Below are 27682 nucleotides of genomic sequence, written 5' to 3'. Positions count from 1 at the left end.
TGTATTTATAACAATTTTAATATACTACTTAAATTCTTGGTAGTAGTATAAAGTTGTGATGCTATTAGACATTTCGAAACATCCCAAAATGTAAAGATTGTTTCGTGAATCAAAACGGAGGGAACAATATATAACCAGAACAATCAAAAATAAATTTATATCTCATGAATATTTTATATCCTTATTTCTCTTTCCTCCGAATATGCTTTTATCAAGTAAAATTTTGCTCCAGTAGCTATGAAGACCCATTTAAAAATCAAAGGATATACAAGCTACAGGCAGCTGGTAATACAACAAATAAAACAATAAATGTTCTTATACCTACAATTGTATCTGAAAGCTCGATAAAACAAAAACTTAACATGTTATCGGAAGCAAGGCGAGGAGATATTTCGCTTCAACTTCTCATTTTATGGTTCCATCAACCAGCGCTAGCAGATCGTCAAATAACATTACAGCCTTCAAAAATTTTGGGCCGAAACATAAGATTCCAACTTTCTTACCTAAAGATAAACAATAAACCAAGTTTATCTAATAGATCTCTCTTTCCAAAAACATCTTAATCAATCTCAGTTTCCTCTGCAGTACAAGTAATAAAAAGTAAACCAAGGTCAAATATGAAACTAAACCTTGCCACTCACCGCTTTGTTTTATCGAGCACTTCAATATATCTTTTTGGGACACCATAGTGCTCAACAAGATATCTTGCAAGATCATCAATAACTCCGCCTTGAACCAAAACTTCTTGCCCTTTCTTACCTAAAATCAAGAAGTTACTTACGAATGATATATCAGCCCTTAAAGTAAACATACTCACAGCCGGTTCATATGCAAAAAAATTGTATAACAGATCAAGAAACATACAGACCAAAAGCACACAAGTAAATCCCGTCAGTGAGTGAGTGAATCATCATTGCATCAACCACAAATCAGTTTGGATCGACTATATCAATCCTCCATTTCACTCTATTCATGTGCTTTTCGTTCCACTATTAAATAATTTTACCTTTAAGGCACATTAGGAGTACTCTAAATTTCACACATACTCCTAGCAATATCCAGTGGAAAATTTAAGTGGATGACAGAAATTGCTAAGGCATGTCTTTCACTCTACCCGCACATAGTATTAAACTCCACATCAGAAAAAATACTCTCCATCCCAATTCTATATTTAGTAACAATTCAACTTTAAGTTTACCTTTTTACTCTTAATGAAATGACTTCTAGCCACACAAATTTCTATGATTTGTTAAAAGACCACAAGTTTCAAAAGTCTTCCTTTATCTCTTAAACTTCGTGCCAAGTCAAACAACCTCATATAAAATGGGACGGAGGGAGTATAAATTATTGAATTATCAATCCCTAGTTTTTAAACAAATCGATAACTAAGTACCAAACTCCTTCAGAATAACCCCTATTCCCATTAGCGCTTCCTTGGTTGTATTCTTGGATCTTAGAAAACGCTCTCACCTCTCTCTAATGTTTCTTCTATCTCCTCGCCGTTCCGGCTTAGTTCGCATTCTCCCTCTTCTCCCATGAGCCCCTCCATAGATTTGTTTGGTCCCCCTTTTCCTCGCCCCTACCAGCTAATGGAGTACAAACTCAACACACCTCCTCTCCCCCAACCAAGCACATCCATGGAAATTGAAGAAACCCATGCGCAACAATCTTTTTATGCAGGCACTTTAGGGAACAAGAATCAACTTAAGAAAGGAGCCCCGCTCCCTTTGAGACCGTATGAGGTTCTGAATGGAAAGATAATTGTAGTTTTCACAAAGGAGGAGCACGGTTTGCTCATGGAGACCTGCAGATGGACTATAATAAGTAAGTTTCATCGTAGCAAACCGGCTATTGATATGGGGCGGACTTCTCTAAATTGGTCAATACAAAATTGAGGTTAAGATCAGAGTTTAGATAGATACCATGTTTTCTGTTGATTCTCCCACATCGGTGTCTTCTGTTGATTCTCCCACATCGGTTGTGGTATGGGTATTTAGTCTCCCTATATGGTATTGGGCAATCCTCCCCTCATGAGCTAGCTTTTGGGGTTGAATTAGGCCCAAGATCCATTTGTTTACATAGTATCAGAGCCAGGCCCATCCCAATTCTGAAATGGACCACAAATTTGCAGCCTAATGCCGAAACTACTCTAGCGCCGTCTGGATAAATTTACCGGACCTCCCGTGGCACTATTACAAACGGGATGCGCTCTATAGAACTGTGGATCCTATTGGCACACCCCCTGATCATGGACAAAGCTACTTCTGCTAAGTGCAGACCAACTGCCCCTAAAATGAGGGTGGAATTAGACCTAACAAAGCCCTTGCTTAATGAAGACCTAGTGAAATAAGAAATTTCCAGGGCAAGCTTGAAACTGTTATACAAAGGATCGAATATGAAACCATGCCCTCCTTTTGTTCCAACTGCAAAGTGCAGGGCCATTCTGATAAAAAATGCAGGTTCCTACTTTGCCAAAAGGAATTCAACAGAGAAGGGAAGAAGTGAAGTACAAACGGAAGCAGGAAACAGTAGCCAACAGAGAAAAGAGGATAACCAGCAACACAGAAAAGAGAAGACAGAACAAGGATCAAGTGCCAACCGAAGGAAAAAATTTGATGGCGAAAATGCTACAAAAGAGAGTGGGAATGGCAAGATGTAGTGGGGTAAAAAGGAGAAGGTAAGAACACCACAAAAGAGCACAAAGGGGACAACCAGAGCAAACCACTCTTGAGTCTGGATCAATCAACCTCAGCCGGTGGAGAAGAACATTAGTCAGCAAGGAAGCACACCAACCCTCAGCCGGTGGAGAAGAACATTAGTCAGCAAGGAAACACACTAACCCCTTCAAAGTATTGCAAGACAACAACATACTAGAGGATAAGATGGCAAAACACCCAGACTGAGAATATGGAAGTCACTCAACCCCCATCCAACCCCTACAAACTAATACAAAACACACAAGGTGGGACAAAGCCAAGATTACCAAAGAAGCAGAGGTGACAGAAAAGCAATCCAAATTGAACATCAGAAGAACAAAAAATGAGAAATCTCCAACACTACAAATCAGAGGCCCAACTTCAAGGTGACATTATCAACTTGGAGAAAATTAATGCAGCAGTGGAAGAATTATCAGTGAACACAAGGAAGTTCAGAAACAGAAGAAGAATACCTGAAAATGTTCGGTTAAATGGAGAAACTCAAGAAGAGAATGGCATAGTCAAGCAGGACAAAAGCTGGCCAGCAATCAACAACAAGAAGAAGACCACATAGGGGGAAAGGAAACTGATCCAAGTATCTTGGATCTAAAGGAACAGACTGATGCACAAGAAACCAGTGACCATGAGCCCCCAGACCTGGACAAGTGTAGAATCACAAAACCAGCAAGCTTCACCGAAGATCCTAAGTTTATGGAAACCATGGATAAGAAAGACACTTTGTCCAGTCATATGCACGGAATGCGGAGACATCGATACCTCCAAATCAGATGATGAATTGATAAGAGGAGATGACAACAATGAAGAAAATGGTGAAATCAACATGACCCACTTCCCTGTACAACAAAATATTAAATTTTTTCAACAACCTATCACCAAGAACTATCACAGTACTGGAGGAGGTTTCTTTAACAGAGGTAGTGATTCCAATACAGTCAGAGCTGGGAACCAGTTCCCCCAACCCAAGTTCCAATGATTAATACAATCTCTTGGAACATTGGAGGGATAGGATCCCAGGGATCTCTTGAGAGACTCCTGACACTCAAACAAAAATTTCATCTCCCCATTATTTGCCTCCAGGAGCCTATGGTGGATTGCAGGAAGATGGAAAAATTCAAAATGAGACCAGGAATAAATTATGGTTTCTATACCTGCTGCAATAAAATATGGATGTTCTGGTCCCAATACAGTTGATGCCACAATCATTCAAGACAAGGTTCAATGTGTTCATACCAAGATAACTCCCCAGAATGATCCTCCCTTTTATGCTAACAGTGGTCTATGCCAAATGCCATGACGAGCTGACGAAAGATTTGTGGAACGACATAAGGGACATTGCCAACATCAGTCAAGCACCCTGGCTGTCATCAGTGACTTTAATGTGATAATCAGCAGTGATGAGAAATTAAGTCGAAGAGATCACAGAGTTGAAGTTTAGACTGCATAGATAGTGGTTTACAGGATGCAGGCTACTCTGGCTCTAAATTCACATGGTGTGACAACAGATATGCACCCCTTACTATATGAAGAAGACTAGATAGGCTAGTCTATAATACTGCTTGGTTTCACATTTTCAACGCAATAACTGTCGCTCATTTATCCAGGGCATGTTCTGATCATGTCCCGCTGCTTGTCAAGCTGAACAAGGAAGACATCCGCCATATCAAATACTTCAATTCCTCAATCTCTGAGCTGACCACCCAGATTTCTTACATAAAGAGCAAAGTTCATGGGAGGATGACATCAAGGGAAATCCCTTGCACATACTACGCCAAAAACTCCAGAGAGTGGAGGCTCATATAAGAATCCTGGAAGACAATAGTGCTAACTTCAACAGTGGAAAGTAGGTGTGAACTATCCAAATGCAGGGCTGACTTCACTAGATTTTTGAAGATCCAAGATTCAATTATGAGGCAAAAAGTCAAGGCCAGATGTCTAGAGGAAGGTGATGCTAATACAACATATTTTCACAGCCTCATCAAAGAAAGAAGAAGAAGACTATATATTAACATGATTATGGTTGAACAAGCAAACTGGATTGAAGGAAATGATGCCATTGCAAAGGCTGCAAATTGCTATCAGACATTTCCAGAATCTCTTCACCCAAGAACTATGATGCGTTTAGCTTCATTGAAAATTGCATCACTGAGGAGGATAATATCATGCTCAGTGCAGTGCCCACATTACAGGAAATCAAAGACAATGTTTTTTCCATTGACACTGACAGTGCTCCAGACCCTGATGGTCGACTGCTTATTTTTATCAGAAAGCATGGGATATCATTACCCCTGACCTCCATAGAGCAGTTTTGGCCTTCATGTCAAGAGCAAAACTTCCCAAGTACTTCACTCACACATACCTTATCATGATCCCAAGATTGATCACCTCCAAAAATTCACAAACTGAGACCCATCCATCTGTGTAATGTGTCAATTAAAGTGATTTTTTAAGTTACCAATGCTCAATTTACCAGTTTCAAACAAAGTTACCAATGCTAGACTGGCCACTATTCTACCAAGGATTATTTCCAAAAACCAAAGTGGTTTTATCAAGGGAAGAGCTATCACTGAAAACACCCTACTTGCTCAGAAAATTACAAATGACATCAAGAAACCTATCAGAGGTGGAAATGTTGTCATAAAGCTTGACATTGCCAAAACTTATGACAGGGTGTCTTGGAATTTTTTGAGATTGGCTCTAAAGAAATTTGGTTGTTACGAGGCTTGGGCTGATAATCTACAATTGCATTGCTAATAACTGGTATTCCATTATAATTAATGGTGGTAGGCATGGTTTCTTCAATTCTAGCAGGGCATTGAGACAAGGAGACCCACTTTCACCATCTCTATTCATTCTCAGTGCAGAACTCTACACCAAACTGAGGAGTACCAAGGTTACTACATGAATCAACATGGGCCAAGAATTAACCACTTATCATTTGTTGATGTACCATCCTTTTCTACAATGGTAGCAAAAGAACCTTGTATATGATCCTATAGGTCCTTAGCACCTATGAAGAAGTCTCTGGTCAACTAACCAACAAAGACAAAAGCTAATTTGCAGTAGCTGACAACTCCAGTGGTGCTTATATCATAAGAATGGAAGGTATTACTGGCATGAATCATCAAGACTTTCTTATTAAATATCTTGAATGTCCATTGATCTCAGGTAGAAAAGAGATTGCTTTTTTATAATGACATAGTCAACAAGACTATCAATAGAATCAGAGGGTGCAAACCAAGTTCTTATCCGGAGGAGGTACAGTTGTCCTCATTACACATGTTCTCTTAGCCCTTCCCATTCACCTTCTTGCAGCTGTTAACCCTCCCAAAGGAACAATTGATACTATTGAAATGTTCATATGCAGGTTTTTCTAGTCAAGTAAAGACACAGGAGGTAAACACCATTAACAAAATTTATGTTTTCCCTACGATGAAGGAGCCACTAACTTTAGGAAACTCTCCGACACATGCTTTAGCTTTTAGAGCCAAGCAGTGATGGTCTTTGAGAACTACCAAGTCTTTGTGGACTGAGAGAGCAAAATTCTTCAACAACGTACATCCTTGCAACAGCAAGTGGAAGAATTACCAGGCACAAAGTTGGAAAAGCTTATGTGACACAAGAGCTATGGTTGACAAGAACATCTTCTAGTATAGGAGAAATCTCCTTTTGGCATGACAATTGGTCCAAACAGGGCCCCCCTTAGACAACTCTGCCCTAGTGATACACCCCCATAAAAATATCAGAATCACTGAAGCTCTCAAGGAAGGGGATTTGGTGTTGGGACTGCCTCCAATTCCAGACTGATGAGATCAAGAATCAGCTTGTTCAACATAGAATCACCCTGGGTCCTAGTTTAGAGGACTAAGGCAATTTGCACACACTAACAATGGATGTTTCACCCTGAGCTCAGCATGGAAGCAACTCAAACTGAAAAGAATACCAATACTGTTGACAATCAATTTGGTAAAAGGGCAACAACAACAACATACCCAGGGAAATCCCACAATGTGGGGTCTGGGGAAGGTAAAGTGTACGCAGACCTTACCCCTACCTGGGAAGGTAGGGAGGCTGTTTCCTAAAGACCCTCGGTTCAAGAGAAAACATGACGAAAAAGGTCAAATTAAGGACAAGCAGTTCAAAGCAGTATGAAAATGAAACTAACGAAAGCGGAAAAGCCATGATAAAGCAGTCTGGAAAAAAAATGAGCAGTAGCTACCACAGATTGCTACTATTTATAAGAGACAACCAAAGGACCTTTGTAGTCCTCACAAAAGTTTCCAATAAAATGGCAAACTTTTCAATTAATTACTTTTAGGTCTTGATCCTATTTTTTAAAGTCAAATTTATTTTTTGTTCTTATGGTCTACTTTTCAAAAGTTGTCGAACCTCCTACCGTGTTTTCCTTTTTTTTTTTTTTTTTTGTTTCCTATCCAACCGGTATCCGCACTGGAGCCCGATTAATCCGGATTCGCGTCGCGTAGGGCCTATCCGGGGGAAGCGCTCCCCATAAAAAATAAAAAATAAAAATAAAAAGCGTACCCACGCTTGAACACGAGACCCCTGGTTAAGGGAGGAACAACCCTATTTGTTGCACTTTATTTTCTCTGTTACTTTCTTCTATTGATCTTATCTATTAACCTAAAAAATAGTAATTTCTTCGCTAGATTCTTGCTTCTTGTTGCTCTCTGGTTTTCTACTTTTTCATTTGTTGCTTATTATAGATTTTTACATGCAGACATTTCTTTTACTTTATATTTGTATTATGAAATTTGAGAATTTCTGAAAATTCTTTTACTTACATGTAGGCAATTCTTTTACTTTATATTTATACTTTAATGAGCTCATGTGTGTTTAAAAAGATTTTTACTGAAATGATTTTCAGATAGTTTTAAAAATTATTACATGATGCCATATAGTGTTGAAATGAAAACAGTGTTATCAGTCAAGATCCTGTTATCTGTAAAATACCTTGTTTGGTTAACTATAATTAATCTTTTAAACACAAAATAAGTTTGAAGCAGGGCGAAGTTAGAGTGTCGGCTGCGGACAGTGTTTAGGATGGCGAAAGGCGAGGCATGGCGACAAGGGCTCGCCTCACGCCTTATGGCGAGGCGTGGCGTGGCGTGGCGTGGCGTGGCGAGCGCCTTTTAGAAGCGAGGCAAGAATTAACACAAAAAATTAAAATATTAAATATGCATATATAAATACCAAAAAACTCAAATACACAACAAAATACTAGCAAATATTTCAGTTGAAAAACTAAAAGTAGATAGTTGATACTAAAGTCTAAGTCTCCAACTAGATAGTTAATAAGTCATAAGGTCCCGAGTGTTAACATTAACCAAATTATAACGAAGCAACATCTATTCTTCTTCAAGATCTCCAAATTCTTCAACCACAAAAGTGTTAGCCTTATATTGTCTCTTTATTCTGTTCCGTTTTAAAAAAGTCAGCCAACATTTTTTTTAAAAAAACAAACGGCGACGCCTTAGTCGCCATAAGCCATAGCCTCGCCTTTTAGGAAAGGCCACGCCTTGGCTGTCCATGGCGAGGCAGGCTTGCCTTGCCACGCCTCACACCAAACGGTATAAGGCGAGCGCCTTTCACAACACTGGCTGCGGATATGGTCGGGTTCGGTAGCGCTTGGGGTCAATTATGTATTTGTCTTAAAAGTTCATTAAATATGTATAGATTATTAATTATTAATTTAGAAATAAATAACTTCAAAAATCAGGATTGAGAAATCATAAACTTCAAATTCTTGCTCCGCATATGATTTGAAGTAAATAATTTCATCAAACCGGAAGTTAAAATATTAAAGGAGTCAAATGATAGTTTTGCTTTTTATATATTGAAAATAAACTTATTTGAAATTTAATTATTACTAACATCATCAACTATATTTCTTTAATTAAAATATCTACTTTTATATCTTGAGCCCAGACCTCGTGGAACTAGTAAATAAGATAAACGAAGTACAAGAAACAACAAATAGTAGCAGGAACCAAAGGACAATAAACTATAGAGCAAAACTGCGACTATTAGTACGAAAGGATAAGAAGGACTACCTACTAGCCTTCTACCATAATCTGAGTCCTCCATAACCTCCTATCTAAGGTCGTGTCCTCGGTAAGCTGGACTGCGCCATGTCTTGTCTAATCACCTCAGCCCAATACTTCTTCGGCCTACCTCTACCTCTTCTGAAACCGTCCATAGCCAACCTCTCATGCCTCCGCACTGGGGCATCTGTGTCTCTTCTCTTCACATGCCCAAACCATCTCAGCCTCGCTTCCCGCATCTTGTCCTCCATCGATGCCACTCCCACCTTATCCCGAATAACTTCATTCCTAATCCTATCTCTCCTAGTGTGCCCACACATCCACCGCAGCATTCTCATTTCCGCTAACTTTCATCTTTTGAACGTGAGGGTTCTTGACTGGCCAACACTCCACCCCATACAACAAAGTCGGTCTCACCACCATTTTGTAGAACTTGCCTTTAAGTTTTGGTGGCATCTTCTTATCACACAGCACTCCGGAAGCAAGCCCCCCTTTCATCCACCCTGCACCAATACGATGTGTGACATTATCGTCAAATTTGGCAAAAAGACATACCCTTTAAAATGTCATTTTTGACTTAGAGAGCCATTCACAACAAACTTTCCACTGATGACAGAGTTGCAAGACTTGGGATAAACTTGGATCCCATTTGCCACTGTTGTGCTACTGACAACATGAGTCCAGTTCTGGGAAACTCGGATCATCTTTTTAGCAGAGGTCATATGGCCAATAAATTACAGTGTTACTTTGCCAGCCCTTAGGGATTGAACACAGGAACCTGAGCCCCAATGCTACTTCTAAACTAGTGGAATCACAAGTCTTACAACCCTATTGCCAACTACATCACCAAGGCTCTCCCTCCTATTGTCTGTTGGGAAATATAGACAGCAAGATGCAGTAAAGAATTTAAGGATTTAAAGTCATCCGTATACAAAATAATCTCTAATTTCGTGTAATACTCTTTTGAAGGTAACAAAGAAGAATTTTGGAAGAGCAAGGCTTGGAGAGGATTCAAGTAGTATCTGTCAAACATGTGAAGCTACTCTACATCAAAGGACCATCACTATTGTGAAATGGCTGAGACCCCTAGCTCCATACTCAAACTCGACAGTGATGGTAGTTGCATTCATGGCTCCTGTGGAGGTGGTGGTTTAGTCGAAAACAGCCAAGTCACCACATTATGGGCTTTCTCTATTCCTCTGGGGCCTCGAACAAGTAGCATAGCTGAAGTAGCAGCCATGTTATTTGGGCTAAGACGATGCGTTAACAACAATCTCAGATTGACTATGGCTAAAACTAATTCACTTTTGCTCACTGAGTGCATTAAAGGAGAATGGGAAGTACCTTAGAAGATCCACACCCACCTCAAAGAGATTCAGAACTTAGTTGAAAACATATAATTTTACCATCAACCACTGTTTCAGGAAGCCAACAAACCTGCTGATAAATTGGCAACCCTGAGCCATAGCCTTGAGGAGAACCAAATTTTCAACTCATTGTCTGATATTCCACAAGAAGTCCGAGCCCTGATCAACATGGATAAGTGGAACCTCCATTTTTTTTAGAAATAGAAGAACAAATCTTCTTTAATCTGCTATGAGTCCCCCCTGAATATTTTTGTACATCCCCTCTCTATTTTTGGTTAGGACCAGTGAAAATAGTCTCAGCTCGGTGATCGTGTATAAAAAAATACTAAGATAAAGGTTATGATCAGGTATAAAGTTTGGGATGCCAAACTCAAAATTTTAATTTTTTGCTCATCAATGATCAAAGGAAATGAAGTTTAAACCCAAAAAAAACCTATGCCCATTAGTTTACCATGGAAACAGTCTGGTAATAAGTATCAGATAGTGTAACCCGCAAGGGTGGCTCAGTTGGTTGAGCAAAGAGCTTCCATAATGGAGGTCTCAGGTTCGAAACCCCCTGCCTATAAAAAGAAGGGGATTCACCTTCTGGGTCGAGCTCATTGCACGGGGCTTGCCTAGTGCGGGTTATCTCTTTTGTGTGGTTTGCGAGCTATTGCACAGAAGCGAGGTTTACCCTGTGTGCACCCGAAGGGTAGCGGCTGCGGGTTCCCTTGTCATCAAAATAAGTATCAGATAGTGTACATTTTTTTCTTGACAGAGAAAGAGGTAAGGAAATGGCTCCATGTGCTCTGATTCATTATTTGGGAGCATTACCGAAGTGTTTCAAGAGTGGGATTATCTTGACGTAGGTCTGTCTCCGGCCTAGATCAACCTAAGTTAAATGAAGTCTCCATCGCTCTGCTTAAAAAATCAAATATGAACTTTCATACACCTTAAAGTTCATATGACAAAAAGAAAACCAAGTTTTCAACTCATTCTCTGATATTCCACAAGAAGTCCAAGCCTGACCAACATGGATAAGTGGAACCTCCCTTCTTTTAGAAATAGAAGAACAAAACCTTCTTTAATCTGTTATGAGCACCCCTGAATATTTTTGTACATCCCCTCTATTTTTGGTTGGGACTAGTGAAAATAGTCTATGCTCAATGATCATGTATAAAGTTTTTCTTTTAATAGGGTAATGGTTATGATCATGTATGAAGTTTGGGATGCCAAACTCAAAATTGTAATTGTTTGCTCACCAATGATCAGTGGAGATGAAGTTTAAACCAAAAAAAAGAACCTATTTCCATGAGGTTGCCATGGAAAGAGTCTGGTAATTAAGCAAAGACTACAACACTCGGTTTATACACACACACACATCGAAACAAGCTAAGTGGTATTTTTTTATAGAAGTATGTCCAGTGTCAATGCTCTAAGTGCCCAACTGCAAGTAACTATGAGAATCTTCAACTACTAGATATCATCCTATTCCTACTAAAAGATATCCTCCTCCTACGGTCTTAAATGAAACAGTACCACATAGATCTCCTTTCCCCATGAGAATGTGTAAGCAGAAATTAAAAGACAACACCTGAGAGAATATTAAAGCAAAGAATGTTGTAAAGGCTCATTGTCAGAAATCAAAAGAGAGACAAGATGCAAGCTGATGCAGCTTTTTATAGTTTTCACAAAGCCGCTCTAAGAAAGTCTAGATTCCCCTAGGTTCAAGGCTAAATCTGAAGAGCTGAGCAGAAAATAAGGACTACAAGCTAAGTGGCAAAAAACCCTATTCCGTCACACTCTCTCCTCAAACAAACTTTCCGATCATCCCAAACCCATCTCCGTCATGACCCAGCTCCAATTTCCACTCTCTCTCTCCTCTCTAGCCTTTTCCGACCAACTTACCACTGATTTTCCTTTCTTTCTCTACTCCAAAATAGATCCAGACCACTGATCTTTTCTTCTGATCACTTTCTGGTCGCCGGCAAAGCTTCTGGTTGCCGACGTGCTTCTGGTCTTTTACCGATCTCAACTATCTTCGGCTCTTTCTCTCCTCTATAGCCTTCATTAACCAACTCCGCACATATATCCCTTTCTCTTTTACTCCAAAATATCTTCCAACCACCTATCTCAGCTCATCCATCCCCAGCACTTTCTGGTCGCCGGTGAAGTTTCTAGTCGCCAACCGACAAGCTTTTCACTCTTTCTCAAATTTTTCTTCAGACCTAAAGCTACAGAAAATTGAACTCCCAGCAATCACCCACTGTGATTACTGATCAATAGCCTAAATCTTCTTCCTATATTATGGATCCCAATAAGATTTATTTGCAGCCAGTCTTTCGATATTACGAGGAATGTTTCTCATTCAGAGGTTTGGTACGATTGGGTTGAACGAGGCAGAAACGTGATGAGTGGATCATGTTTCAAGAAGACCATGGTATGGTTGTGTAATGTATTAAAGGAGGCATCACTAGTCAAAGGTAAAGTTGTGAGAAAACGGAGGTCACAGGAACAGTTTTCTCAGTTTTTTTGTGCCAGGAATTATAATAGCAAGGGGAGATATATAAGTATCATCAATTCGCAAGGAAAAAGCAGGTCGGTCATAATCATTCCAGAAGTTGCGTTCAATGTGGGTTGGTTGGAGCTGGCCAATAAAGTCGAGAAGTTCATTTTTCACATTGCACCAAAGACACTCCCAAAGAAACACAAGATGGTCGTTCCTGAAATTCCTTTTGCAGAGACTGTCAGAAGGAGTAAATGGATTACAAGAGAAATCGACGATGCTGAAGCAATAGAGAAGGGCAACACTTTAGTTATTGAAGGGGGGTCCAGGCCATCCCAGAACGAACAGTTACGCAGGAGCATTTATGGCTATTTCCCGGTGAATTGTACAGAGGCTCCGAATCTTTCGGAAATTCGTAAATAGGCAAGTGCTAATTGGAACCAAGCGCACGGTTTGAACACTTACGAAATGGGGAACAACAGTTATCTTTTCGAGTTTGCCTCAATCACAGCTGCTGAACATGTTTTAAGGGGAAAATGGACGTGAAAGGAACAGAACTTGAATTTGCAGTGGTGGTCGCCGACGATAGGTGCAATCCAGTCCAGGACAACTTTGAAGGAAACGTGGATCAAGTTGGTAGGCCTACCGTTGCAGCTATGGTCACATAAAGTTCTTAAGGCAGTTGGTGATTATTGTGGAGGCTGGGTGAGAACGGAGGAGGAAACTGAGCTTCGTAACCATCTGAAGTGGGCTAGAGTTTTAGTCAAGGGTGGCGGAAATCACATTCCGAAGGAGATGAAGTTAGAATTTGAAGGTATCGGTTATGGAATTCAAATTTGGGTTGAATCTCTGGTGAGATTCTACGTCGGAGAAGAGAGGGCTGAAGGGACTGCTGGTTTGACCCAATGGATAAAAGGAGTAGCTAGGGTATCCGGGTCCGCAACAGCTGGCGACAGTGATCAACACGTGGATTGCTCATAAAATTTTGAATGCTTTAAAAGTGCACGTGAGGATCTTCCCCAAGGATTGAATAAAAGGACTTTGGGCTCATTTCAGTTGAGCCCAGATCCTTTGGCCCAAATTGTTAAATATTTCTGAGGAGGCTAGGAATTTCAATAGGCCCTCAAATCCATTTAATGTTGAAAGTGAGGCCTTCTACGATTCGAATAGTCCAGTCCCAGTGTATTTGGAGAATCAACATCTTTCTCCAATTATCGACGAAGGAAAATTTCGCCAAGTCCTCGAACAGAATGACATGCAAACAGATGATGATGCGATGTCGATCATTCAGGTTGATGATCTACCTCTTCTGGAGGTGCAAGCAGAAGAAAGTTTACAAGAGGAAGAAAAAGAAAAAAAGAGGTTACTATAGTCGAGGAAGTATTACCATTGAATTCGACCGATCAAGCAGAATTTATGGAATCAACAGCTGCGATTCCCTTTTTTGTTCAACAAAACATTCTCAGAATGAGCGACGAATTTGGGGTACACTTCCAGGGGTGTGAACACGTGGCCTTGGAAGTATTCATGAAAATAGATGGAAAGAGACAAACTATGAATGATGAATCTGCTGTTTTTGTGACAGTGACTCCAAAATGCAAGGGATCCAAAGAATTGAAAAGCTTGGAGCCGGCCAATAACTTTGTGAGCTTCGGCACAAGAAGAAGGGGGGATGCTTTATAAACAAAGATAATGAAGGTTAAAATAGTGTCTTGGAATGTGAGGGGCCTCAATGATCTAAGGAAAAGGCCTAAGATTAAAAATATGGTGAGTTTGTGGAAGGCTGATGTATATTGCTTTCAGGAATCTAAGCTGGAAGGGGATATAGGGGAAGTTGTAAAAGATCTATGGGCTAATAGGAGGGTCAAGTATGCTCAATTAGAGGCTAGCGGTACTAGGGGTGGGATTATCTTAATGTGGGATAGTAGTATTTGGGAGGGAGTAATTTTTGAGGTGGGATCCTACTGTATTACTGTAAGTTTCAGCGGCAAAACACAAAGATTTCTGCTGGCATTTATCAAGTGTGTATGCTCCAAATGGTAGAGAGGAAAGGGAAGAGGTGTGGTGGGAATTGGGGGCCGTTAGAAGCTTCTTGGATGGCCCTTGGGTGATAGCTGGAGATTTCAACACTGTAAGATTCCCATCAGAAAAGAAGAATTGTAATAGATTCAACAAAGCTATGGAAGAATTTTCAGAATTCATAGTGGATATGGAACTGGAGGATTTACCTCTGGTAGGTGGTAAGTACACTTGGAAAAAAGGAATTTACACTGTAAAGGAGAGTCATAACTACTGAAGCTCTCAAAATGGCATTCTTGAGGAATGGCCTTGGAAACATATCTGGAGAACTAGGCAGCCTCTCTCAGTCTCCTGCTTCACTTGGACTGCTCTTAGAGAATCCTGCCTAACACAAGACAATCTCAAGAAGAAGGAATAATTCTTATCAATAGATGGTTCATGTGTGGGCAGAACAATGAAACAGTAAACCATCTATTTTTACACTGTCCTGCAGCAGCTGACCTTTGGCATTTGTTCTACTCCTTAACTGGGCTTCACCGGGTAATGCCCTTATCCATGAAAGATACCTATGCAAGCTGGTCACTGTGGAGAGTTGGAAAAACCATCAAAAGAATCTGGAGAATGATCCCTACAGTTATTTTTTGGTGTCTCTGGAAGGAGAGAAATAGCAGATGCTTTGATGGAATCTCAACTCCTATTAGTATTCTCAAGGCTAGATGTTTAGAGTGCTTATTTACTTGGCATTTTTCTTTAGCTTAGCTTAGTACAATAGGCAAGATTCCTTTTGGCTGTTTTACAGGTTTTTTGTCTAAGTTTGCTTCCCGTTTTGATTGAAGCAGCTTCTTTTGCTCACCTGTAACCTTGCATCTTCTTGATGCTTTACTAATGACATTTGATTAAAAAAAAAAAAAAAAAAGTACACTTGGAAAAAGGGGGAAAATCATGATATTGCTGCAAGATTGGACAGGTTTTTGATTTCAAAAGAGTGGGAAGTCTCTTTCAGAAACATTAAGCAATCAGTTCTTCAGAGAGTCACCTCTCTCTTTCAGAAACATTAAGCAATCAGTTCTTCAGAGAGTCACCTCTGATCATAGTCCTTTGATGCTGGATTGTGGTAACTGGGAAGGGATAAGTTCTTATTTTAAATTTGAGAACTGGTGGCTGCAGACGGAAAACTTCAAGGAAAAAGTAAAAGATTGGTGGGATTCAGGGGTTTATGAAGATAGACCAGATTTTATCTTGGCAAGCAAATTGAAAAATCTGAAAGGGAAGTTAAAAGAATGGAGCAAAACTGTTCAAGGCAATTTGGGTATGCAAAAGCAAAGTGTCCTCAATCAATTGTCTGACTTAGAAATGGTTCAAGAACAAAGAATGTTGTCTGACGATGAGGCTTATTTGAGGGCAGTTCTAACAGTAGAGTTTGAGGAGATTTAAAAGGGAAGAAGAGGCATGGAGGCAAAGATCCAGAGCTCTATGGCTTAAAGAGGGTGATATAAATACCAAATTCTTTCACAGAACTGCCAACTGTCACAAGAGGTACAACAACATTGATAGTTTGTTGATCAATGGGGCCACGGTAGATAATCCAGCAGAGATTTCAGAGAGAATCACCAACTTCTATCAGAACTTATACACTGAAACCGAACCACGGAGGCCACAGTTCAATCCGAGAGAACAATCTATGATAAATGAAAAGGATAGTGTTTTACTACAGAGCCAGTTTGGAGAACAGGAAATAAAAGATTGTGTCATGTCATGTGCAGGGGATAAAGCTCCTGGCCCAGATGGCTCTTCTATGGCGTTCTTCATCCATTGTTAGCTGTTGTTCAGAATTTCCATACCCAAGGTTATTTCGAAAAGAGCTTTAATGCTACCTACATAACCTTGATCCCCAAGAAGGTGGGAGCCAAAGAGTTGAAGGATTTTAGACCAATTAGCCTAATCGGCAGTTTCTACAAGATCATTTCCAAGCTCTTGACTGAGAGGCTCAAGAAAGTGATGTCTAAGATAGTGGATGCTCAGCAAATGGCATTCATCAAGGGGAGGCAGATCATGGATGCTATTTTGATAGCAAATGAATGTGTGGATGTGAGAAAGATATCCAAGGTTCCTGGGATTATATGCAACTTAGACATAGAAAAGGCATATGATCACCTCCATTGGGATTACCTGTGGAAAACTCTGGAGAACATGGGCTTTGGTCGCAGGTGGATCAAGTGGATAAAGTTTTGTGCCAGTACAGTCAAGTTCTCCGTCTTGATCAATGGTTCACCTTCTGGTTTTTTCTCTTCTGAGAGAGGATTGAGACAAGGGGATCCCTTATCCCCTTTTCTCTTTATTCTGGCGATGGGAGGAGTCAGTGACATGTTGAAAACAGCTCAAATAAACAACAAGATCAGGGGTTTCAAGGTCAATGCTGGTGACATGCAAGGTCCCTCAATTTCCCACCTTTTATAAGCTGATGATACACTAGTTTTTTGTGATGCAGAGAGCGACCAATTGAAGCAGCTAAGAGTTATCTTTATCCTTTTTGAAGCTATTTCTGGGCTCCACATCAACTGGGAGAAGAGTTTTGTGTATCCAGTCAATGAAGTTCCAGGTATCAACAGGCTGGCCAACATTCTGGGAGGGAGATTTACCCACTACATACCTTGGCATGCCACTGGGGGCGAAGAGTAAATCCATGAATAATTGGAATGCAGTCTTGGAGAAATGCGAGAAGAAATTGGTAAATTGGAAGAGTCAATATCTCTCACTCAGAGGTAGAGTAACTTTGATCAACAGTGTACTAGACGCCTTGCCAACCTACATGATGTCCTTATTCCCCATGCCAGTTGAGGTCATCAAGAAGCTGGACACTTTGAGAAGGAATTTCTTATGGCATGGAAACTGTGAAACAAAGAAGCATCACCTCGTAGATTGGTGTACAGTTATCTCTAGCAAGCAGGGGGGTGGTTTGGGAATTAAGAACTTGAGGTTACAGAATCAGAGCCTTCTGCAGAAATGGTTATGGAGATTTGCTTCAGAGGAACAATCCTTTTTTTTTTGATTAAGCACCGGGTGTCCGAGTCTCTTTGAGCCCCGACTAATCCCGGGGGTGCACAGGCCCTCGGCAAGGAGTTTCCCGCAAGTGCACCACGGGTAATTCAGGGCTTCAGAGGAACAATCCTTATGGAAAGAAACGATTATGTCCAGATATAGGATGGAAAATCAGTGGATAACAAAGGAAGTAAAGAATCCATACGGTGTTGGGCTGTGGAGAACTATTAGGAACCAGTGGCCTAGACTATGGCACAATTCAAAGATAAAAGTAGGCAATGGTGGGAAGACATCTTTCTGGAATGATGTTTGGGTAGGTCAACAATCATTGAAGAGTTTGTTCCCTGATATTTACATTCTGAATCAACAGCAGAAGGGAACAATCCTGGAAGTTAGAGATAATCAGGGATGGAACCTCAGCTTTAGGAGAATGCTCAATGATTAGGAAGTGGAAAGGCTGATAGGACTTTACAACACCCTTGAACAGTTCAAGGATTACTGCAATGAGGTGGACAGTTTAGTTTGGTTGAAGGATAAGCAAGGAAGATTCTCAGTCAAATCTGCCTATAATTGCATCAGTAACAGCAGTCCTCGACTTGGTTTCTGGCCATGGAAGATGATTTGGAAAGTTAAAATTCCATACAAAGTGTCATGCTTTACATGGTTAGCGGCCAAACAAGCTGTTTTAACACAAGATAATGTGATGAAAAGGGGTTTACAACTTTGCTCCAGTTGTTTTTTTTTGTGAAACTGAAGCTGAAACAATAAATCATCTTTTCCTTCACTGTAAAGTGACTGAACAACTTTGGCAGTTCTTCATCAATTTGAGAGGGCTTAATTGGACTATGCCAAGGAATACAGTTGAAGTTCTGGCATGCTGGAACAGAGATGGTAATTTGTCAGGCCATAGGGAGAGATGGAAGATTGTTCCAGCTTGCATCTGGTGGACAATATGGAAGGAGAGGAATTAAAGATGCTTTAAAGACAAAAGTATCACCTTCCAGAAATTGAAGATGAATTGTCTAGTGTTTTTCTATTTTTGGTGTATTCATGAATACCCCCAAGAGGCAGAGGATATAACTAGTATTCTAGATTGTTTATAGGGCTATAGGTGGTAGGTTTTGCTTTCTCTAACTAATACTTGTAATTACTACTGAAAGTACACTTTTGGTGTATTTTCTTTGTTGATAATAGATATGTTAACTGTTCAAAAAAAAAAAAAATAATAAGCACTACAAGCCGCACCAGGAGATTCTTATAAGACTATAAAGATATACTGTCACTGGCGCTATATAGTATGAACCAACACAAGCAGCACCATGAGATTCATAGGAGACTATAAAGACATATTGTCACTGGCGCTATAAAGTATAAACCAACACAAGTCAAAGAAGACATAATAACCACATTTTTAGAGCCACCACATAATAATTACTAAATAATCTAAAAAGAGGGTCATACACAGCTGTTAAAGCATCAAAACAAACCTGGAAGTTCTGCCACAGTTGTACTACAGGCAAACTTCTTCTGCAACTCTGAAGCCAAAGCCTCTGCATCCAACAGAAATGACTCCACTCCAGAAAGTTTAGTCATTTTCTTGTTTCCTTGCCTCCGTTCTGTCATTATCTGGACTGGTTTCAAGGCACCTTTGCGAACAACTCTATCGTTTCCCCTAATCACGCAATGATGTGCTTGCATCCTACCAATGAAAGTTTGCCCCAAATCCTTCTTATGAATTTCAGTTGGATAAGTTGATCCCTTTTTTATGGCTCCCTTAAATAAAGCATCACATAGAGTTGCATCTAATGTCACACTGGACTTATTCGATGGCTTGACAAGATTTTCTTTCTCAACATACTGGAACACTATTTCAGAGGCTTCAGATGCAGTGTAAAGTCTACTAGTTTCAGCACCAACAGAAGCAAAAATAAGATTTACATGCACGCTTGGTTTATAAACTTCAAAAACTTCCAGTGTCTTCTGCAGCTGTTCTTCACCAGAAGCATTATTTGTTGAGGGGCCGGGCTTGTCCACTTTTTTCTTTTCTGGCTTGTAGGACAAATAGTCTGGATGATTTCGATTAACAGAGAACAGAATCACCTCTTTCTTATGTTTATCTTCTTTCACTGAGATCTGTACATGCCAATGGTAAGTTTGGAACAAAAAAAAATAGATAATACAAAACACCACGCAAAGGTAAAATCAGAAAACATATGGAGGCAAGAAGCATCAGAACAAGAAATGGGGACACATTTTGCCATCAAGTCATGAAACAAATTTCTCGAATACTTATTGAAACGGAGAAGAACTTGAGCCTGAGAACTAGCTTTTGGGCTGAAAACAATGAGGATGTAAAATCCTGATATGTGGCATACATGCAAGCAAATCTTCACAAGACAGGTGTCATATCAAAAAGCAAAATGCAGAAATAGCATAAAAAGAAGGTATAAGGCAATTGCAAGATACAGTACTAGGATAGAACACTATTTCATATAGTATTTCCCCAACTAATCTTCTACGCATATTGTGGCAATGGTTGTGACATTTTTTTTTTTTTTTTGCCACATAAGTTTTTCAACAATCTCTCCTACTCACTGTTGCCACATGGCTACCTTCAACATATTGCACCGGCCACCATGAGAGAAGCTGAAAGTTCTCCCCAACTTCAGTGGGAAAAGAAGAGGATGGAAGTTGCTACAGACACTTGTCAGTTTCAGCAAATGAACAGTCCTACCTAATACTTATAACTTATTAAGTCCTGCTTCTGACGAGAAGTTAAACAAAAGTGTATCTAACTATGAAGAGTGCTATTACACCAGTCATCACTGTCATGGAAAGTGATAATATTAGTGGTATACTTAACTAAGCATGAAGAGCACAATATATACAAGTACGTGTCCTCGAGATATATGGCTACAAGAATTGGAAAAAAAAAACTTTCTGCATTTCTTATGATGTGTAGATGTAACAGTGTAAATGACTTCAACTGGATCATCCATGTAATGCAATAGCAACTTTTCAACTGTATGCAACAGTTTCGAAAAATCAAAATTTCATAAACGTATTCACTGTAGAAAATTACCAATCCGCCAGAGGCTTTAGCCTGTAGCCACTTGGACAATTTCTTGTGAGATGACTTCTTTATGTCGAGTATTATGCCTGGAGGCCTACAAGGTAGCACATGACTTGACCTACACCAGCACATGAAGCCATCGATAAGTGTCTAAGAAAGGAATTGCATGGAACATCAAGAGTAGTTAAAGAATGAAACTCAAGAAGAGGAGGTATTAATTTATTAGGCCACCTTCTTCAGGATAACAGCCATGAAGAGTGAACATTGCCTAGTGGGTGTACTGGTAGCTTTTCTCTAACTTGTTTTCTCACAAGATGAAGATCTTTATACTAAGATATCTCTAAAGTTTGACCGTGCAGCTGCCTCGCAAATCCTAGTGTTGTTCTCTCTGCTTTTTCTGCATAAGTATTACTCCCTTTGTTCCATTTTATCCGGCATTATTTAACTGGGCATGGAGTTTAAGAAAGAAAGGAGACTTTTGAAGGCCCTAAACATGCTATGACATTTTCGTGGCTATAAAAACATGTCAATAAGGCTAAAATTGAAAGTTTAAAGTTAAACTGTTTCCTAGTATAGAAAGGTGTAATTCTTTACGGAACACATTAAAAAAGAAAAAAGTGCCACATATAATGGAACAAAGGGAGTACTCAATGTAAGCCTTACCTAAAATACCATTAACAAATCTAATAGCCTTATCTCTGTTTTTTTCTGCAAAAGCTCACTTTAATATAACATCTAGCATACTTGTCAAATGGTTAGTTAAATAATCCTAGAAAATAATCATTTATTGTGAACAATAAAGCGCATCACTATCTGAAATTGTGTACACAAAAATCACTTTTCTTTTTCTTTATACTTTTATTATGACACCAAATTATGTCAGTATCAGATATTAAATTTCAATAAGAGTTTGGTAGCCGTCGTACCAAAATGTACTTCCAGGGATGGGCAGGTCTTTCTCCTTAATTGTCGTATGTAGTGCTTGTAGAAGGCATTTGTCCAAGAGTGCATCTACCTCTTCAACAGACAAGGAATGTTGTCCCTCAGTATTTGATTCATCTACAGGACTTTCTGCAACCTTCAACTCGCTTAGATCACTCGTAAGCTGCACAACTTCATCTGGTCCATCACTCTGTTTGGTAGACGGATGACCAAAACCTGATGAAGCTGCTTCAGCATCAACCACTTCTCCCATATCTTCATTGTTAGTCACATTTCCTGGGTCAACTGAAGGATCAATTTCACTTGAATCAGATGCCCTACTACTCATGGACAGAGCAGGATCTTCAAACACAACGTCTTTTAGAAAACCAGCATTTGGTACATGACAATTTTCAGCAGATTCCCTGACCAAAAATCAAGACAAAGGTGACAATTGACATCTAAAAGTTGTACAGATAAAACTAACAACATTAACTTTCTTAGTAGGCGTTTGAACATAGATTTATTTGTAATTTGGAAGAAAAGGAAAAAAAGAGTTTCTGAAGTTGGAGTTGTATTTGGACATGCATTTACTTGAAAAAAGTTAAAGTTTTGAAAAAACTCATCTTCAAAAACTCAGTACATTCAATAACCAAACAATACAACAACAACAACAACATACCCAGTGAAATCCCACAATCTGGGGTCTGGGGAGGGTAAAGTGTAAGCAGACCTTACCCCTATCTCGGAAGATAGGGAGGCTGTTTCCGAAAGACCCTTGGCTCAAGAGGAAACACGACGAGAAAAGGTCAGATAAGCACAAGCAGTTCAAAGCAAAATGAAAACGAAACTAAAGAAAGCGAATAAGTCATGTTAGAGCAATCTGAAAAAAGGGAGCAGTAGCTACCACAGACAAATAAGACAATCGAAGTACAATTTCAATAACCAAACAATGTTTAGAAATAAATTTTTTATGTCCAAACGGCTCCTTAGTTCCTACCAAAGGGTGTCTCGATAGTAATGACATATTTTCAAGGCCTTTCCACGTAGATCAGCTTTTAATGCTTCGGTGCTACTCATGGTAGTTGTTCCCACCTGAGGAAAAAAGAAATCAACTTCCTTCAAATTGATTAGTTATCTAAATTAAGAAAGAAAACCCTTCACGTCCCATATGCTTACAGCTATTGCTGCAGGGTTTCCAGGAACCTTCACTGCCCATGGCTCCCCAGCAGAAAATGAGGGAAACCCTTCAGAAGGTATACTGATGCCAGGGAACATTAAATCTGCCCCTCCGAGCATAAAACGAGAAACTTCACCCCCTTTCAGCACAAAAGCAGGCAAAAGTTCTGGGACTCTCCACAGAGCATAAACTGTACTCACCACGTAGAAGTGAGAAAAACAAAAACGTAAGTACGTCTAATTAAGCAGGACGGTAAATAACTAAATTCTTTCTCGTAATAGAAGCAATCGAATCACATAGCTACTGCATAGAAAGCATGCCTAAAAGGCCCTTCCTACTTAAAATATTTAATAATGTCAATCACCAGCAAGTTATAAACAGCCAATATACTGCCAAAGGGAGATTATTAGATCATTGCTTCATGAAACTAAAACCAAAAGTGAAACATCAAAATCACTCTCCCTCAGCCAAAAACAAACAACAACAACAACAATATACCCAGCGTAATCCCACAAGTGGGGTATGGGGAGGGTGGTGTGTATGCAGCCTTACCCCTACCTTGTGAAGGTAGAGAGGTTGTTTCCGATAGACCCTCGACTCAAAAAGCAAAAAGAGTTGAGTAGTTTTTAAGGATCAATTAATTAATCAATAAACTACAACTCAAACAAACTGGTTAGGGTCTGCTTTAGTCCATTATATTCCAGCAGATCTAATTCCAACAATAAAACGTCAATAATAGGGTTCTAAGTAAAGGCTCTCTGAGTCTCACACTTGTCTGCATACTAATACACCAAAGTTTCTAATCACACCCAAATTACTCTCGGCAAACACGACTGGATTTAAGTGTAACTACAATTAACCGCAACTAGTCAGTAAATCGCTGATATGAATCTTTTGCATCCATTGCATTGTGCAACTCCCTCTGTGCCTATTTAAAACCCAATTTCAATTCTAGTTTTTTGATAATTTCAATTCTAGTTCTTATTCACAGGAAATGCTTCCTTTACTGGAGAGCTTATGTTTTCCCCTCCTCTGCCTTGCCCACTCCACCTTATTTGCTAGAGGAAGATACGCTTGTCGAAGCTGAAGTCCCATTCGATTCATATAATATGTGGCACTGTTTGACTGGGCACAAAGTTTAAGAAAGAAATGAAGACTTTTGAAACTAATGGTCTAAAAACAAGCAGACATTTGTGGATACAGATTCATTAATGGAAAAATCAAAATTTAAAGTTAAATTTTTTCCTAAATATAGAACGTGACATTTTCTGGACAACCTAAAAAAGAAAGTGTGTCACATAAATTGAGACAAAGGGAGTACTAGCTAGTCTGCACTTATTCCAAATTATGGCTTTTGAGCTTAAAAGCTACTTTGGTTTTGACCAAATAGTTTACCTCATTATCCTTGCATCATCTTATACTTCCAAAAAGACTAACTTCACTTTCTTCTTATTCTTTCTTTTATCTTTCGTTTGTAAAAATGAACCTTTGGCTACCAATCTATGTTGCTTCTTTGGAAATCAATCTTCAGTTATAACTAACATTTGAGAGAGAAGTTATAACTAACATTTGAACTTCTCTCTCAGTTGGTGGTCAAAAAGGGCCACAAGAGGGACAATTTCAATTATTTAACGAATTTTCCAGGCTATATTTTGTATGAATATTTCTATGGTCACACCTAACAACTTTGTATCCATGTCAGCATGAATAAAAATTCAGCACCTGAAACTAATATTAACACGTCAAAAGCGGAAAAATTTACAGCCTATGATACTTTCTTTTTTTGATAACAACAGCCTATGATACTTATATATTGCATTCTTGTAATTTTTTGCACTATTTAAGTATATTTTTTACTCATTAACAGATTAACTTCAGTCAAATTATTAATTAGTATATGTTACTTAAAGAAATAAATTATGTTAATTAAAACAAAAAAAAGAGAAGGGAAAGAGAATTTGTTAATTATAAAAATAATCTTATATAATATAAATAATCTTATATAATAAATTTATAACTTGAGCTGAATTGACACACAAATTAATTCGTATTTGAATTAATTTATAATTAAAAGTATTGCAAGAATAAGCTCAAATTTTCCTAGGTTATCAGATTTAAGGATATTTCAATTGGTTTTACAGAAACCAACATAATTTTCCAAGCACCAAACATGTAACTGTTTATTCATAAATAAAATTCAACTCCACTTAAAAGGTGTTTTCCAGCACATGGTGCTTAAAAGCTACTTAATTTTAGTTAATACAAATAGGCTCATATCCAGGGGCGAATTTAAGTAGAAAATTTGGGGCACGTGAACCCATAGTCTCTCCATAAAACTAGGTATTTTATGTATATATTTTCTAAAATTGGTCTAATATTAATTGTTGGCACCCATGCTACAAGAAGGCTAATGGTGCACTTGGTTGAAGGTTGAATTATTTACCAAGAGGACTAGGGATCAATTCTCACTTAAGATATTTTCTCCTTCTTCTTTTAGTGGTGCACCCATGTTCTAGAAATTCTAATTTCGCCTCTGCTCATATCCCAATAAAGATAAGTAGATATGATTATGTCGACACTATTTTGTCATTTGACATTGAGATAATTTAAGCACCATTAGTATTAGTCTAAGGGTGAGCGTCGGTTTTGTTAAATCTACAACCTAGTTGCTCTCATGTTATGGACCATATTGCAACTTCAAACGAAAATGCCAAGCCAGTTCAGCAAGCTTTTTTTGTTTTTAGCTTCAAATTAGGTTTTGTTCTTTTTGGTAAGCTGCTACAGTCATTACTTAGGAGTATAGATGAAATTTACTTCACGATATATATTCCCCATTTGTCTAGAGGGATATGGCTCGCTTCTCCTTATATGAGCTTTAATAATATTTTCAAATCACAACAAAGTTATTAGATAAGCACCTTCATCAATCATATCACAAATGGAAAATTAAAACTGAATCTAGATTTAGCATGCATTTCGGATGGAAGGAAACATTTTCCAAGGAAATTATTTCACGACAAAAAGAAGTTCCACAGAAAATGTTTTACCTTGGGGAAACTGTTTCTGGAGTATTTTCCAATATTTCATTAGTTATTATCTAGAACAACTACTACTACGGTATTACCGCTCAATGTAAAGCAAGTTGTTGGTGGTAATAAGGTTAGTTTTTTAAAAATTGGTGGTATCAGGACGAATTTGGACACGCCTGGATTAAGCCATCAGGCAGCCTATTCAGTCACCAAGCAAAGCTCCACCCAGGCCAGAGTAATGGGCTAATGTTTTAGCTGGGATTAGATCACGGTATCTCTAAGGGGTCGCTTGGTATGCTGGACAAGCATAAATAGTCCTCGGATAAAAATTTAGAACTGCCTTATCCCTTGTTTGGTTACTAATCCTGGGACAAGCTATACCAGGATTAGAAATAGTATAGGGATACGTTATCCCCGTCATATGGGGAATAATAGTACAGCATTAGTTATCCCAGGATAAAATAATGAAAATGACAAAAATACCCCGGAGGTCCCTCAAACCTTTTTCTACTGAATAAGGTGGGGGATATTTGTGTAAACAAACAACTTCATCTTAGGAAATACACTGTGCATGTTATTTTTAATACAACAAACCAAACAGTCAATAAGAAATAATACGGATATCTAATTCCAGTATCACTAATCCCAGCATGACTTGTGTACAAACCGAACAGCCACTAAGTTTTACTCTGATACCTCAACAGGTAGGGCATCCCATGAGGACTAAAGGTTGAGAAAGTAGTGATAATAAGGTTATGAAACAGAGCAAAACAATTGGGAATATATTATGTATGTAAGAAAGATATAATAAGGCACTCACCTGTAGGGAATATATCACGACCTCGACCATCTAGGTCAAAAAAGAGGGGACAATCGCCCTCCAAGCCATAAACGAGTACACGATTAGGATATTTGGAAACAGCTAACTCTGCCTGCATGTTAAATTGCTCCATAAAGTGAGATACTTTGTTGAATGAAAGAAAAGGGCAGGGGTAGGGGTACCTTAGGAGGAAGTAGAAGGTCGAGAAGGGAATCAGAGGCATTAGAGAAACGGTCTCTGATAGTGCGACGGAGCTTCTTCCTGTCCGCCCCAGAAAGCCGCTGGTGGGACTTGGCGTCCACTGCCTTCTTGAACATCTTTTCGACCACTAATACTAATGCGCTCTTCTTTCTTCCTAGACTAGTAGACTATAGTGGCGGAATGGAAGGTGGCGGAAGAGACAAGGGAAAGTTCCAGAGAGTCCGTAGAGTGGCGTAAGGCGGTGAGATCGCAAGGGGTCGTTTCCCTTGTTGCTTACGTGACCACCTGCTCTTTGCCCTCCTAATTCACTTACGACTTGTTTGGATGCTAATTACACTTTCCTAAGCTATCTTGGATTATTATATTGTACTAGTCCAGCGTACGTGCCTTGCGCGTGACCAAAATGCATACATCATTTGACAATAAATATTGCATAATAACTTGAACTTAGCTATAAACTTCGTCACTAATAAGTTGCTAAATTGGTGCAGCTAAAAGTTTTTATTTTTTATTTTTTTAATAACAGATGCTAGCAGGTCATACTTTTCATGATTGCCTTTTAAGAGGAAGTCAGAGATTGTGCCAAAAGACTGAGAAATCGGATTCTCCGCAACAATTGAAATAGGTTGTTAATAACCCGTCGTTAAATAGAATTAGTGATGAATTTTACTGCTTGACTCTCTCTCAATAATACATGTTTATTTAGTAGTGAAATAACTTAATATATAAAAGAATATTGAGAATTTTCATCTGTTAGAATAAGTGTAACAAA

General features: G+C 39.0%; 1 protein-coding gene across 2 annotated transcripts; it reads right to left on the bottom strand.

Moving 5' to 3' along the window:
• Nucleotides 1-131: 131 nt before the first annotated feature.
• LOC132050225 (uncharacterized) lies at nucleotides 132-27254 on the bottom strand. Of its 2 annotated transcripts, XM_059441370.1 has the most exons (9): nucleotides 26892-27254; nucleotides 26710-26821; nucleotides 22860-23050; nucleotides 22681-22775; nucleotides 21686-22105; nucleotides 20769-20877; nucleotides 19174-19819; nucleotides 642-759; nucleotides 132-503 (listed from the first exon to the last, which is right to left on the bottom strand). In XM_059441370.1, exons 1-9 carry the CDS (start codon nucleotides 27024-27026, stop codon nucleotides 500-502), a joined length of 1830 nt encoding a protein of 609 aa, XP_059297353.1. In that variant the 5' UTR covers nucleotides 27027-27254; the 3' UTR covers nucleotides 132-499. The 2 variants fall into 2 exon arrangements, with proteins under 2 accessions (XP_059297353.1, XP_059297354.1); XM_059441371.1 differs by lacking the exon at nucleotides 132-503 and having other exon boundaries at nucleotides 638-759.
• Nucleotides 27255-27682: the final 428 nt, after the last annotated feature.

Source organism: Lycium ferocissimum, chromosome 3 (assembly GCF_029784015.1).
Source record: "Lycium ferocissimum isolate CSIRO_LF1 chromosome 3, AGI_CSIRO_Lferr_CH_V1, whole genome shotgun sequence".
Taxonomy (NCBI): domain Eukaryota; kingdom Viridiplantae; phylum Streptophyta; class Magnoliopsida; order Solanales; family Solanaceae; genus Lycium; species Lycium ferocissimum.
Note: the sequence above shows the minus strand (reverse complement) of the source record. Positions and strands in the feature narration are given on the sequence as shown.

What these genes read in the sequence shown, in the direction of transcription:
- LOC132050225 (XM_059441370.1), bottom strand. Translation starts at nt 27,026, where the DNA reads ATGTTCAAGAAGGCAGTGGACGCCAAGTCCCACCAGCGGCTTTCTGGG. An exon ending in ACCTTCTACTTCCTCCTAAG is followed by an intron (nt 26,822 to 26,891) that starts GTACCCCTACCC and finishes TTTAACATGCAG; the next exon opens with GCAGAGTTAGCTGTTTCCAA. An exon ending in TACTATCGAGACACCCTTTG is followed by an intron (nt 22,106 to 22,680) that starts GTAGGAACTAAG and finishes ATTTTTGGTCAG; the next exon opens with GGAATCTGCTGAAAATTGTC.